At 35.1% G+C, this 15,533-nt stretch overlaps 1 protein-coding gene across 1 annotated transcript; it reads left to right on the forward strand.

Moving 5' to 3' along the window:
* Positions 1-1,565: 1,565 nt before the first annotated feature.
* Positions 1,566-3,715, forward strand: LOC136846992 (uncharacterized). The gene has a single exon (XM_067118241.1). It carries the CDS (start codon positions 2,265-2,267, stop codon positions 3,105-3,107), a length of 843 nt encoding a protein of 280 aa, XP_066974342.1. The 5' UTR covers positions 1,566-2,264; the 3' UTR covers positions 3,108-3,715.
* The last annotated feature ends 11,818 nt before the right edge of the window (positions 3,716-15,533 follow it).

The raw sequence follows: 15,533 nt of genomic DNA on the forward strand, positions 1-15,533 counted from the left end.
TTCTTTTTAACTGCAGCCAATCGAACATAGTCATGCATTTCCGACAAGGCAGTGACTATTTATTAGATCACGCTTTGGTACAAAAATAAAGAGAAAGCACTGAATTTTTCATTTAATAAGATTTCACTTCGCATTAGTGCTCAAGTATTAATGGATGTACTAAAATTTATGACACGGCGTTTCAAGATCAAAGGTCATCGACTTCGTATTATCCTGTGACGCTGAGGGCCAATAAAATTATTTCTTTTCTAAAGATATTCTCTTTTATTGTAAAGCCACCAAATTTCATTTAAAAAAAAATACATTAGGTGTGGAACATAACAGCGTGTTTCATTTTAATTAAGCAAATATGTTACCTTCGGGGTATAAATGAAGTGTCTCTATTATGAGATCTCGTGCCGTCTGGTGACTCCACATTTTGCCAGAGATGGTTTGATAAAGTTTGTTGGCCTTTGCCGTTTTAATCCATTGTTTGTTTGCTGAAGGGAGTCTACCAATCGATGCGTCATTTTATCACCTTCATCTTCGTCTTTTTTCTTTTCTTCGTCTACCTGCGATCAAACCTCTTTAATAGGTTGCAATTTTCAATCATGACCAACTCAGGCTCAAACAAAACTTTGCTTACCACCTCTCTCTCTCTCTCTCTCTCTCTCTCTCTCTCTCTCTCTCTCTCTCTCTCTCTCTCTCTCTTTATAATAAAATCGTCTCCGCAGACCACAACAGTTAGCCTCTTGGGCGCAGCCGCCATTTTAATCGTCCTCGTGGTCAGGCAAAGAGAGACTCTCTTGATACCAGAGTCCGTCTCTTCATCTGTCCCAATTTGCATTCGCCATTTATTGAATTCTGGTTTTCTGGTGCCCTGCTCCGGTGACGACGCCCCTGCTTTTCCCAGTGAACGTCAATGTTACTAAATCACTAATATATATATCTCTAAAATTCATAATTGGGTTATTTGTCTGTTTTAATGATCAGAGGCAATTCATTCAGCATGGGTAATCTAATCTGACATTTTGATTTCGAAATGAATGTGACATTCATAATGACCACAAGAGACCGAACATCTCAAATTTCGATTTCTTTTTCCGAACGTTCTCGACTGCGGGATTCTCTTAGAATCACATTAGAATATCCCTTCGTCTTCTTTCTACGGAGTGTAACTCAAAGACCGACGGCGATTGGTCGCAACAAAGTCACGTGACCGTAACGAAGACCACGACTTCCGTATCCAAAGAAATATTTTTTCCAGAGACTTTCGTCTCGGTTCTTTTTGTTCTGGTCGCCGTCTTTCCCGACGGCGTTTCAAGCCGAGCTTATTAGGAGGCGCCTGAATGCGACCTGACGTCTAAATGATTGCGGAAATTGGTTTTCCCGTCGATGGGACGCCCGTAATGATGCCCAATTATGAACTGAGTCCCAATTACAAATAGTGAAAACTTTCGACAAAACACCCATAAAGGTTTGTCGTGAATTTGGAGCAGCGTCGTGAAGATGGTGGTCGCTGGTAGTACACAGTAGATCACTCACGGAGGAGACCGCTAGTCAGCAGTCTCTCTCTCGCGCGCACACGGGTTGGTTATTTGACACTGAGATCGCGTCTCGCCAGGACCATCAAGCAGTTCGCAGAGAGACGGCTGCAGTAGTCGTCGTCAGTGGGAGTTGTTAGTGGCAGTGGGTGGCATCAGGGGGAAAACTAGCTTATCCACTGGAGAGAACTTCGGCGGCCGAGAGAGAGTGACCAGAAAGTTGAAGGAACTCATCCCAGTGGGAAATAACGCTGTCGCGAACTCACGATATAGAAAGTGCGGGGTTGGTGGCGGTTTCAGTGAACTAGCGCCAGTATGACCGTGACTGTACTCGAGTTGTCTCTGTAGTCTTGTGCAATAACACGCAGAGGAAGTGGCTTCCCGTTTAACTCTGACACTGACCTTGGGTGGCCCACCAACTGGCAACACACCCAAAGGGAGTGTTGACCCCTCGTGTGACTAAGCAGAATGCAGAAGCCAATGCCAAGGACATCGCTTCAACAGCTGTCAGGATAACTAGCGGAACCCACATTTTTTTTCTCTCTCTCCTTTTTTGCACGTGGCAGGTGTCTCGTTGCTGTTATTATTCTTTAGTCAGTGACCTTCCGTAACAGGTGCTTTGAGTTCCTGTAGTATTTTTATATATCCTCGCTGATACCGGATGGAATGAGTTTGTGCTTGTGGTACCTACTGGAATATCTCAGCTCTTCGTTCTCGTGAAGTGTAAGAATACTGAGAAAAATGTCCGTTCATACGAGTGATTACTGGTCTGACAGAGGAATCTCGCAACAGTACTTCAATCTCGGGGAGTTTAACTACAACCCAGAAAACAGTGACCCGGGGTCTCTCCTCCCTTCTAGTCTCGATGGAAATAACCCAGCATCCATATTGCCAAACACCGTGGGGTCTCTCGCCCAGACGCGAGACCTCTTGCAAAGCTGCATCGACGGCAGCAGCGATGGTTATCACAGCTCGACCCCAGATGACCTAACCTCAGAATGCTCCCCGAATTCAGAGCTTCCACCCCGAATGCAACCAGGTGACCGCGATCCTAACAAGGACTTAGTGTCGGAGGCATATCCAAATTTAGAGTATTATCAGGCTGCATACCCTGCAACCACCGACTTAAGTAGTTTAACGGCAGCTTATTCGTATGCAGGCACCAGTGCCACTTCTGTTAACAACTGGACCGGCTCCCACTGCAATAACCCCGATGGTGACAAAGGACACCAGCAGGAACACTTTATACCGCCGGAGAATCCGCCATCTTTGGTCACGCACTATAAACCGCTGAGAATTCGACGGAGGCCTCCTAAGGTAGTTGGGAACGAGGTCCTTCGCAAAAGGCGGCTGGCTGCCAACGCCAGGGAAAGAAGGAGGATGAACGGCCTCAACGACGCCTTCGAGAAACTCCGGGAGGTGGTCCCGGCCCTCGGAAACGACAGGAAGCTCTCCAAGTTTGAAACGTTGCAAATGGCGCAGACCTACATCACGGCCCTTGCGGAACTCCTCAGAAGAGCTGACGCGGAAAGTGCTGCTGCGGCTGCGGCTGCGACGTCGCCCAGAGAGCTTGATCGCAGGTAGGGGAAACTGTCGCAAAAATACATTCATGCCGATTATTCTTATCATGTAGCTCTCCCAAACAGCAGGCCACGGATCTCAAATTCTCATGAGTTTAGCAATTAGCTCATTTCATTTCTTTGTCCAAATGCTAATAGTTTCAATAATCACTGTACTGATTTACATTTGATTTAGTTTATTGATGTATTTGCTCAATTTCAAATGAGTGTTTGGCAAGAGGTGTATTTTTGTGTAAGTTTTCCCTAAGACAATGTTTTTTTTTTTCTAGAAAAATTCTGTTATTGTTCTTGTTATGATACCTTTGTTAAATGCTTGTTATTAGTCAGTATTATTTCTGCACAAAAATACCTCTGATTTACAAATTTCATACAAATCTATATAAAGCAATTTATAACATTTTATCTATTTATATGTATATATTTGTTAATTTAATTTTATCACTATATTTATTGATAGTATGTAAAACTATTAACAACGTGTACAGTAGTACATCTAAGTGATTATTAAAAGGATATCATGTATTCTTTTGACAATGTGATAAGAGGCTGTCATTTATTTCAGTGAAATATTTATGTACATAAAATTCTAATGCAAATTTTTATATAAGAAAGCGTTGCCTTGTTAATTCTTAACAATTTATATTATAAGAATCAAATCTTATTACCTAGGGTTTCAATTCATCCTTTTTATTCCGAATAAGAATTAGTTTATGAAGTGGATAAAAAAATGAAGGCATTTTCAATTGCATACCAAAGTGTGATCTTGATCTCAAAATATAGTGCATAACTGCATGCTCTGATATCTAATGGTAGCTATTTCCACGCCTTTAATAGAACTAAAATCCATAATATCGAAATTGTTGTAAGAAAAAACTTTTGTACAAATGATAGTGTCCAGGCGTAAATGTTACATTTACCTTCAACACAGGAAATCCAATTCGAAATCCCAGAGTTAACATTTGACTAGCATGAATTATTGAATGCAAAAATTCATCTTTAAAGTCGGAACTCTGAGCATTGCCGTGGTAACTTCAATGAATATATACACAAAGAGCCAGTAACTGTTTTAAACCTTGATTTGAAAAACTGGATATTTATGGGAGTTCATTGCATTCAAGCTTTTGGACTGAGCAAATTAAACTGCAAGGAATAATAATCAGCTTTGAAACAAAGGTAAAAATGATTTACGGTTACAAGAAAGCTATCGGTTTGGGAGAAGAAACATATTCTAAAGGATATAGAGATAGACAGCTGTTCTGAAAGTATTTCTCTGTTATTTGCTGTAGTATCTATAATAAGAGACCACTTTTTAAAATACAATATACCCTCCCTAGACGGTCTGAAAATGGAACTTGATAGCAATCACGTCTTAGGATTTTCTGCTATACGTACAGTATATGTACGTACAGTTGCTGACGAACTGAAGTATGGGGACTGATTTGGCGAGGATTTCAAGATCATGGCCTGGTCTGATTGAGAACTAAAAACACAGCCTGATCTGACGATCAACCAGTGCAAAAAGACTGGTTTGGTTAAGAAAAGAACTCGGTGTGACTAAAAACCTAAGGACAGGGATTGATTAGATGTAGTTCTGAAGAAAATGGACTAGCGTTTTGAAGAAGAGAAGAATGGGGATTGCTGAAAAACACAGAGGAATTGGTTTAACCAACAGTTAAGTTGCTGCAGTCCACATCAGAGGCTTGTCATCAATGCTTCGATTGGGATTCAAATTTTCAATGCAACTCCATACGCAAATCAGAGTTCATCCTGTCAGTCAGTGATTTGATTGATATGAAGGGTGGAAAGAGAAAGAATTATTCCCCCAGCGATGTTTGCTTGTATCAGCTGAAGAGGCCGGTTGATTGTAAGTTATCTGGCGTCCAAATTACCCAGATAGTTTACGATCAACCAACTTCTCCAATTGAAGTATGTATTAACAAAATTTGAATGAAACCTAATGATAACATATACTAAGGTTTATAAAATTCAGGTGATTTATGACAACTGAATAGGTCTCAATGAAGAATACTCGGTTCAAGTCAAATATGTCTTGTGGGGATGAATATTCGATACGACTCATAACAACAAGAGATAAAGGCCGAATAGATAAGGTTGTTTTCACATTGTAGGCCGAATAGATAAGGTTGTTTTCATATTGTATCTTCTGGTCAAATGAAACAATTAAAAATTCAGGAAAAACATTTTCGTTGTAACAGTAATGAAAATAACAGAAAACAGCATCACTATTGTCTATTTTCATTTCTTTCTTTTCATGTAAATAAAATTCTGAACTGACCATAACGAGAATACTGAGAGTTCGTAAAATGAGACAAACCAGTAACTTCTACAAACCAGTAACTTCTTTTCTAGATTAGTGACAGTGAGTGGAACACTTGAGTATCATTTTAGGAAAATGCTGACATGTTTCATTCAGGCACTGGTATTTATGACTGTTTAATCAATCTACAATAGAAATTGTTCTGCTCACTATTCGTGTACCAGGGAGTGTTAATGTATTTTTCTGCATAAATCTAGGTATTTCTAACTAATACTCTGTATGCGAAATTTTACAAGTATCACGTGCATTTGTGTGTCTTAACACGAATAAAACCATTCCGGCTCATTCACATAAGCATGTAACAGAACACCAAATCAAGCCATCTTGTTCACAAACTATGGGTCTTTCATAACAGCAAGTGACAGTGATAAAATTAGGCCACCTTAATCAACCAACATTTCCAAAAATTAACAACTTCGCCAGTTTTTTACGAAATGAATCTATGAAACTCGAGTCGAAATAACAGAAGACAGCATTTGATCTTCATATTGTAAAAAGTTGAGATATGACCTTAACCAAACTAAATTAATGCAAATTTGGTGTTATGGACCACACCGTTGTAACTGGTGGCCAGGTCACTAAGGTTCTACAGGAACACGTCAGAACTCCAAAACTCTCATGAGGCTTCCATTATTAACAAGTAAATTCATAAAATTTTATAAGAAAATATATTAAGCTAGTAATATATTAGTGCTTACAATCATTCAGATGAATTCCTAAAAATCCTCTACTTTGTGCATTCTCACACCAATAAAAGAGTTACGAAGAATAATCCATAAAAAAAATCTCGGAGACTGAAAATTAAGCATGGTAAAAAGGCAAAGAAGATTACATAAATGTTCTTATGGATGCAAAACTGTTAGACAGAGATACGGATTTAGGCGAAAATTACATCATTACAATGGTTTGTAAAAAGAATATGGAAATATCAAGAATCTAAAACTGGGTTAATTACTTATTATCATGAAAAATATATATTCATCCAAAGACAAGTAAATTCAGTAGCCACAATAAAATCTCTTTTCTAAAACCAACAATTTATTAGACACCATAAGATATAATAAAGCCATAATCATTTGAAAAAGGTTTGAAAATAAAAAAAAACACAAGTAATAAAAAGGAAAACTTCGGTTTTCGCAGAACAATTATATTAAACAAAGGATCAGACATTGTAAAACAACAAAATACTCCCACAAATAACATTAGTAAAAAAAAAAAGGAAAAAGTTACGAGACTTTGAAATAACAGATGGAGAAACCATTCTCTTTCTTTTTTTTTTTTCTCCACTCCGGAAAGCAGTAGAAAACGGAGTGAAAGCTCCCCATGATATCTAAAAGACCGCTTCTCCGCTGAGCAATAAACGTAATAACTTATGCATAAAGTCCATGCTTAAGGAACGTCGTTCTAAGATACGATAACCCACTTGGATATCACTGGATATCATTTCCTCTCTAGAAGCAAAGGGCGTCTTGATGGCTGTCATCGGGAGGGACATATATTCCGGAATGTGTGTTGGCTCACGTGATTATCTTTTTTTATTTCAGCTTTTTTGTTCCTCTTATTTCTCGTGATACAGATTTTTGTTAGGATGTGAATGTAACCTAGTACCGGCGGTCTCCTGAAGGGTCAGTCGCGTTCACAACATGCACTTGATTTACGACTGAATTTTGATCCTTGATTTAGCTCGTTTTTTCTTTTTAGACCAAAGGCTGACAAAGCATTATAGTCTTCCTTCTGAGGACAAATTGACATATCCTGTTTCCTCTTTCACTTGCTTTTCCTTTTTTAAGTTTTTATGAACATGAAGAGACTTCCTGTTATCATTTTTTTTTTCGCTTGATGAAAAATCATGAACCATCTACTTTCTTTTCTTACCCGTTTTTTTTTACTTTTTTACGAAATGGAGAGCTTCTATTTAGTTTTTATTTTGAAGGTGCACAGGTGACCTATATATATATATATATATATATATATATATATATATATATATATATATATATATATATATATATATATATATATATATATATATATATATATATATATTTTACGTATTCTATATTTATTATACCTTTTCATTTACTGAAGACAAACAGCTGATCTTTTATAATTCTACTTATCCCTTTTCCTTTGGAGACGAAATACTGTCCTATTAATGTTCCTCCTTTCTCATTTATGTATATATATCTATATATACATACTTATATATACAGCATAAATATATACATGCATATATACATATATATATACATAATATATATATATACATATATATATATATATATATATATATATATATATATATATATATATATATATATATATATATATATCTGCTATACAATTCTTAAAAGCTTTAGCATTACTAGGATGCTGTTTGGTTTGCTGTTTAAAAGACAATCATTTGTCTACAAGAAGAAAAAACATATGGGGAAGAGAGACTAAAAGATAAAAAGAAGTCATTCGTTCATATATATACATATATATATATATATATATATATATATATGTATAACTGAATCACGAAAATATGGAACGTGATGAATATATAAATAAAGATAAAATCCCAGAAGGAAACGGAAACACTGGAGTGCTGCAGAGGCCTTTCGACACTAGTCTGCTAAGTAAAGGACTAGTTTCGAAAGGCCTCACAGCACTCCAGTGTTTCCAATGCTTCAGTGATTTTATCTTTATTTATATATATATATATATATATATATATATATATATATATATATATATATATATATATATATATATATATATATATGAAAGAATGACTTCTCCTTTTTATCTTTTAGTCTCAATTCCTCAACCTTTTTTCCTCTTGACGACAAATGACTGTCTCTTTAAACAGCAACCCAAACACCATCTTAGTAATGATAATCTTTTAAGAATTCATGCAGCAGAAAATACAAATGTGCATACATAAATTAATACAAAAATAAATGGCTTTCTTAACGGCCGGACTACCAATGGAAAGACTTTAAATCTTCAAGTTGCAACTTTTGAGAGAAAAAGACTAATACCTTGTCATTTGTAATTCAAGATTTACATCTGGAGTTACTTGAATGCAAATGGCAAAGTTCTCAGCCATAAAAAGTTACAACCGATACTTCTTGTGGGAATAACGGGTATTACAGTGAAATAGAAACCAGTTTCTCGCTGCGCTATCTATTTTACTCAATAATAATATCTTCCGGAAAAACAATGACACATTCTGGGTCGACTTAGTTGTGACACTTGATAAATATGTTCTCATATATGTATGTATGTATATATGTATGTATACATGTAAATATATATATATATATATATATATATATATATATATATATATATATATTTACATGCAAGTAAATATATATATAAACTTATATATATAAATATATATATATATATATATATATATATATATATTATCATATCATTCATGACCCACAGCATTGTTCATATACAATTATTTATCATTATCCTTTCAGCCTTTTCCTAAAAACTGTTTATTTACGACTGAAAACAGCACAGCGGAACCAAACATTATCTGCAATCAAATTCAAAGAAGGAAAATTGATATTCATCTTTATTCTGAATCTCTGGCTCTACGTTCCTTATTCTACTTCAGTGTCCGTATAATATGATTAAATTTCTAAATTTATCTTCTGGTATATGCTTTAATTGCGAGTAAGAACTGAATGCTAGTTTCTTCAGGAGGTAAGCACTGCTGCAAAACTGGTCAATTATTTCATAATCCTTCACTGTTTAGTACCTCCTTCACTCTTCCCAGAGTGGAAAGTGACATCTTTACCTCTATGAAATCTAAGAGAACTAGTGGTACTTCCGTTGAATCCTGAAGAACATCTGCCTTTTTGCATAATTTCATTAATTTATTTTCATGTCAATATGCACTTGTAGTGCAATGCTGGTGCTCTTCGTCACCCATAATTCGGAGTTCCCTAACATCTGAAGCACACTGCTTGTTGTATGATCTCTTCCATCATGGAACAGACCCGTCTTTATACAACTGGACAAGGAATTTCTAACAATGAAAGGCCAGGTGTTGGCAATTTTGGTCATATATATATATATTTATATATATATATATATATATATATATATATATATATATATATATATATATATATATACTATATATATATATACTGTATATATATATATACTGTATATATATATATTTATATCTATATATATAAATATATACACAATATATATATAATATATATGTATACATATATAAATATTATATATATAAATATATATAACATAATTTACATTGCATGCATTAACTAACAGAGGGACATGGGGGGGGGACTTGCAATAATTACGCATTTCTTTATTCTGGACATTCAGGAGGCTTATATAAAATCCTCCTGAGAGGTCAACATTATCAGTGCTGAAGAAATAACGTTCATTTGCTGCGCTCCCGTAAATATCAGCGTTAAGATCGCTATTTCTTTAGCATCGAAATCACCTGTTTCTATGAAACTGTTCGCTCTTTCACGCTCCCATCACAAAATCACTTGTAACAATTCGAACTCATAAATTAAGCCCTATAGAGTAGTCTAGAGTGTTTAAGTAAAAAGCTACTTTATTCTCTTTCGTAAAAATTAACGATAATAACAACAATAATATTAATTTGTTATGCATCGCTATACTGTTCCCGGAAATAATAAATGAATATCCTCTTATGTTTAGGAGTAGATGCTTTATTGTCAAACGACATTTAACAATACACTATAAACATAGTTGTGAATGTGCATCTATAAAAATATATATAAAAAAACGAAAAGGTTGGGAGAGATAAAGTAGCGTTTTGAGCACTTGTTATAAGGTTTGTACTTCGATCATGGTTTCTTATTATACCCACCTATTAAAGCTTAATAAAACAGTTCGACAAGGGTACAAGTTTTAGAGTTTTATACTTTAAATTTCACAGCAAAGAAATAAATGTTAGGATTTTTACGTTAAATTTTATAGCAATCACCCAAACGAATATCAGTCTCTCACGTACCGTCCGATAGGAGAGCCGATGGTCTGCGCACTCGGACAAAAGCAAAATCTTCGATGGGATGATAAGATAAAGAAGGATTAGTCAGCAGAAATAAGGAACAATGAAAATGAACAGGAAGAAATAGGCAAGGGAGAAGAAATTGAAAAAAGAAAAAAAAACACTGTGCAATGGTACACTTGAGGACAACAAAAGTCCAAGTGACAGAATTTACAAACGCTATCAATGACCCTTTTGCGAAGAATGCAGTAGGTGAATACCCTATTATTACTCATTACTCATAAATTGGCTGTTGAGACGTCCCTTTCATCTTTTAACACGCGGAGAAAGAACTACAGATGAAAATGCCGCGTCATCGCGTTATACGTAAACAAGACGTGTTTGCACTCATTCGAACTTATGAGTCGATAGCCATATATGCAAAGTTCACCGTCACACGAGTCTGTTCCTTGACACTAACCCCTACCCCTCCCTCCCCCCGCTTTTCCCTTACACTCCATCTCCCCAACCCAAAGCCGTCCACCCATTCCTATTCTTTCCTGTTTTCGTCTTCAAGAGAGTCCTTTCGGACGGACTTCTTATTATTTCTTATCGTCTGTTAGCGTTTTGCTCTCAAGAGGAACGCATACCGGTATGAAGTTATATTTAGTCTGTATTCCAGAACTCATTCTAAGTCTCCATTAAATAGGTCATACTGGCTCTCTTAAAGAACTATTTGTTCTATACGAGTACTAAAGAAATCATGATAGATTAGTAATCGAGAGGTCATGTTAGATCTGTTATATAGTTCATGATAAGTTCTTGAGGAATTATTGGGTCACCGCTTGTGATTTTATGCTAGGCCTGTACTAAAAGTTTATTTTGGGTCTTTTAAAAAATTGTTTTTAACGTTTTCATCAAAGAGTTCATTTTAGGTTTCTCTTGAACCTTAGAGTTCAAATCGGGTTTGTACCAACGGCCCATCTCGACTTCAACTCCATCCAGAGACCTATTGAGTGTTTGATCCTTGTCATGTAGCTTTTAACAAAAGATGACATAGGAAATATATTTTCATTCTTTCAAGTTATATCCTAAGATCGAAGGAGAGGATCCCATGGTTCATGTTATTTATATCAACATGCAGAAAACAAACAACATGCGTCAAATATGTAAGTTGCAGAAGCAAATGACACTTTTCTAAAAATTTGTTTTGCAAATATATTTCGCCTCAAGAACATTAAATGGGTATTTTCTTAAACAAAATAAAATTTTACGTAAAGCTCTTGTTACGAGACTGTTCTTGACATGCAAATTACTAGTCTGAAAAACAATTTCATATTAAAAAGATTACTACTCATGTATGTCTAATAATCAATTCATGTCTTACTACTCATGTATGTCTAATAATCAATGCATGTCTATGTCATCTCGCAGGGAACATTTATTGTTAGTCTATTCTCCTATTAACTGATGTTCACTTAATTTTTCTTTTTTCATTTTCTCTGAAATTCTCTGCTATTTCCAAAGATTAATCGTTCTTTCTTTTAAGTGAATACAAGCAGCATTTTATATATAATGAGCTAGTTAAAATAGTATTATTTCACTTTCCTTTTATGTGTGATAGTCTTTAACTGGCATACTACGCCATGATGCATAAACTGAAAAAGAGAATGAAGTTGCAAGCCCATAGTCTTCATCACAGGTGCAGCCCACATCAGTCACTATCACATATATAATTAACTACTCAAGCTAACAGAAACACAATAGGTTTTAAAGGAGCGTATTTATATTATTCAGCCTCTACGAGGAATAAAACCTGTCTTTAGGGATTAGGTTGCTAGATCGATGCCCTTCCATGATCCCAGCACATACACACACATACATATATACACACACATATATATACTGTATGTGTGTATATGTGTATTTATGTATGTATATATAGATGTACACATAACAGTATATATATATATATATATATATATATATATATATATATATATATATATATATATATATATATATATATATATATATATATAATTGTGTGCATGCGTGCCAGTGTGTATTACGCAACAAAGATGAACATTTTACATTCCTTTTTCCGTTTACTTCGGGATGAGTCCTTCCAGAAAGGAAATACAAGATAAACACTTAGTCACCTAGCCCACCTCAAACACCTGAAGCCATATGCAGTTTAAGTCACTTTTTCAGTATAGTCATACATATCTAACTGGCATGCCATTGCTTCATGACGGAGCCTTCGCAAGAGAATCACATACACGGCGCCAGGTAATATTATTCTTTTAAACTGGTGCAATCACACAAGTTATTAGTTAAACGTCAGGAAAACAGGAATTTTACCTTAAGGAACAGGTACAGCCTTCTGAAAAATAAGTTTTCATTAGTCTTCACCCTAACCAGGGCTCATATAGTCATTTATATGCATAAAATCGATGCACTCGGTCAAGCTGGAATGCATCAGTAAGTACTGTATGTAGCCTTATGAAGAATCATTCAAGTACAAAAGAGAGGATTTGCATACAAACAGATGTCAGTCCCTAGTCGTCCTCACCATCTTTACTTATGAAAACAAATGTGCTTTCTTAAGAAATCTCAAGTCATCTAAATAGCGCCTATACATACATACATACATACATACATACATACATACATACATACATACATACATATTTATATATATGTATATATATACATATATATGTATATATATATATATATATACATATATATATATTATATATTCTGTCACAAGACACCATAAGAACCGTTACACAAGTTGAGAGACTGACACTAAATAACAACAACTAATAATAACGATTGTAACCATCAGCAAACGCACGCCTCCACAAACCCAACACAAACGAAATTCAAGTGAAGAGGGGAAACGGGTTTTGAAGGCATTCCTAGTTAATAGAACGAATCAGCTTCTTTGGAAACCAGGTTCTTTCATCGAGGGAAGAAAGGACGAGAAGAGAAAGAGGGAATTGGAGGAAAAAGAGGAAGAAGGTCAGGGGAGGGGGATAAAGGAAGGGGTCAGGAGGTAAGATAAATGGATGGAAACAGATAAGAGGAAGGGGAATGAGCTGGGAATGTAGATGCATTTGGGACATAGAAAGGAATAAGAAAAGGAGGAGGTCAGGGAATTGGTACACGGGGGGACAGGTGAAGGGGTTTAGGCCAAGTTGAGAGAGATGAGAAGAAGGTCAGCGTTTGGGATGGGGAGGGGGAATAGGGAATAAACCTAGGCAGAGGGAGGGGTTTGGTGAGGAGGAAGGGGTGTTCAAGGGGGGCCAATGATTTGCAAGAATGTCTTTCTACTTGTGTGAATGATCATTACGGCGAGGCGACTAATAATAGATAATCCCACAACAGACGACAGGCGTAATGAGCGTCATTGTCATCCTAGCCGCTGGAGGCCTCTTCTAATTAGGAGCGATTCCCAGCGAATTTGGAAAAAAAGGAGAGGGAGAGAGAGAGAGAGAGAGAGAGCGTGACGTCATAAATTTCTTTTGCCCTTAAATTAATTTTAGGAGCTTTTAATCATGACCTGTCGTTCAACCATCATTTTCGACCTGTATAATAAAAAGCCCTACCTAAACACTATATATATATATATATATATATATATATATATATATATATATATATATATATATATATATATATATATATATATATATATATTATATATATATATATATATATATATATATATACCTGTATGAACTCCCTTATTTGTATACAGCCTTACACTAAACTTACATGTCATTTACTTTTTCTAAATATTTCACTCTAAATTTAGCTATTTTTTCTACAGTCACTGCCAATACTGCATGGAATAAACTTTTAAGGAACGTCATGCAACTATTCCACTCATACAGATTAATTCTGTCTTTAATGGGAAGATATTGAATTTCCCCTGCTCGAAAGAGTGAGGGAGAACGATTTCCTTTAGTCTCCCATGAAAATATAAGAGCTTTCATTTATTAAACTCTACGGATACTGCACGGATATGTTTACTAGCAAGCTCTGGCTTGGATAGAGCCAGTTATACTTTCTCACTGAAGAGCTCCGAGAGAGAGAGAGAGAGAGAGAGAGAGAGAGAGAGAGAGAGAGAGAGAGAGAGAGAGACGCAGCTTTGCACATAATATATAGTGGAAGGACTTCATCTCTACGAACTGCTTTAAAAATGAAAGTATATACAAGAAAAACAAGCGCTCAGGAAGACCAGTTACTGTCCTCCAAAACTTAAAAAAAGAAAAAGCCACTCCAAGCTTTAATCTCTAAATCTTTAGTGTAACGTTCCCTTAAATACCATTTAAAACATCCTTTATGCAACCCTGCAAAATATAACTCTTCTAACTGCATCTTTTCATTTCTATAACTAGATTTTTGCTGCAAATTTAATTAATATAATCTGCGTATCATATCATAAATGATAGAATATGAATATAATATAATCATAATCACTGATTGATTATAAAATTTTCATTAATATAATCATAATCACTGATTGATTATAAAATTTTCATAATTTTTTCGAAGTCTGGAGTGCAATGATTCAGCTATAGTTGTGTCTGCTATTTCTTATGAATATTTGAGACGGGAACTGAAGGGGCCATTACCCACAAAAAGCAAGGGCCCGACGGGATCATGTATTTCAAGGTTGGAAAACTCCTCTCTAGAGGCACCGAAATTTTAAAAATGAAGTAAGTTACTTTTATACCGACTAAATATGGAGTCCTCAAATACACATATTATATAAGCCGCATATCACCCAAGCAGAAAGAAAACTTATTCATTATATAAATCACAGATTTGATTATTACTGAATGATGTTTGTACTTGGTTGTATATATTCCTGAAGCTTTAAACTATTTCGACAGTACAGGAGTAAATGATATTTTTAAAAAATACAATTCTCGAATTGGCTTATTACGACATACATACACATATACATATATATATATATATAATTTTATATATATACATAGTATATACTGTATATATATATATATATATATATATATATATATATATATATATATATATATATATAGCCT

Source organism: Macrobrachium rosenbergii, chromosome 16 (genome assembly GCF_040412425.1).
Source record: "Macrobrachium rosenbergii isolate ZJJX-2024 chromosome 16, ASM4041242v1, whole genome shotgun sequence".
NCBI classification, from domain to species: Eukaryota; Metazoa; Arthropoda; class Malacostraca; order Decapoda; family Palaemonidae; genus Macrobrachium; species Macrobrachium rosenbergii.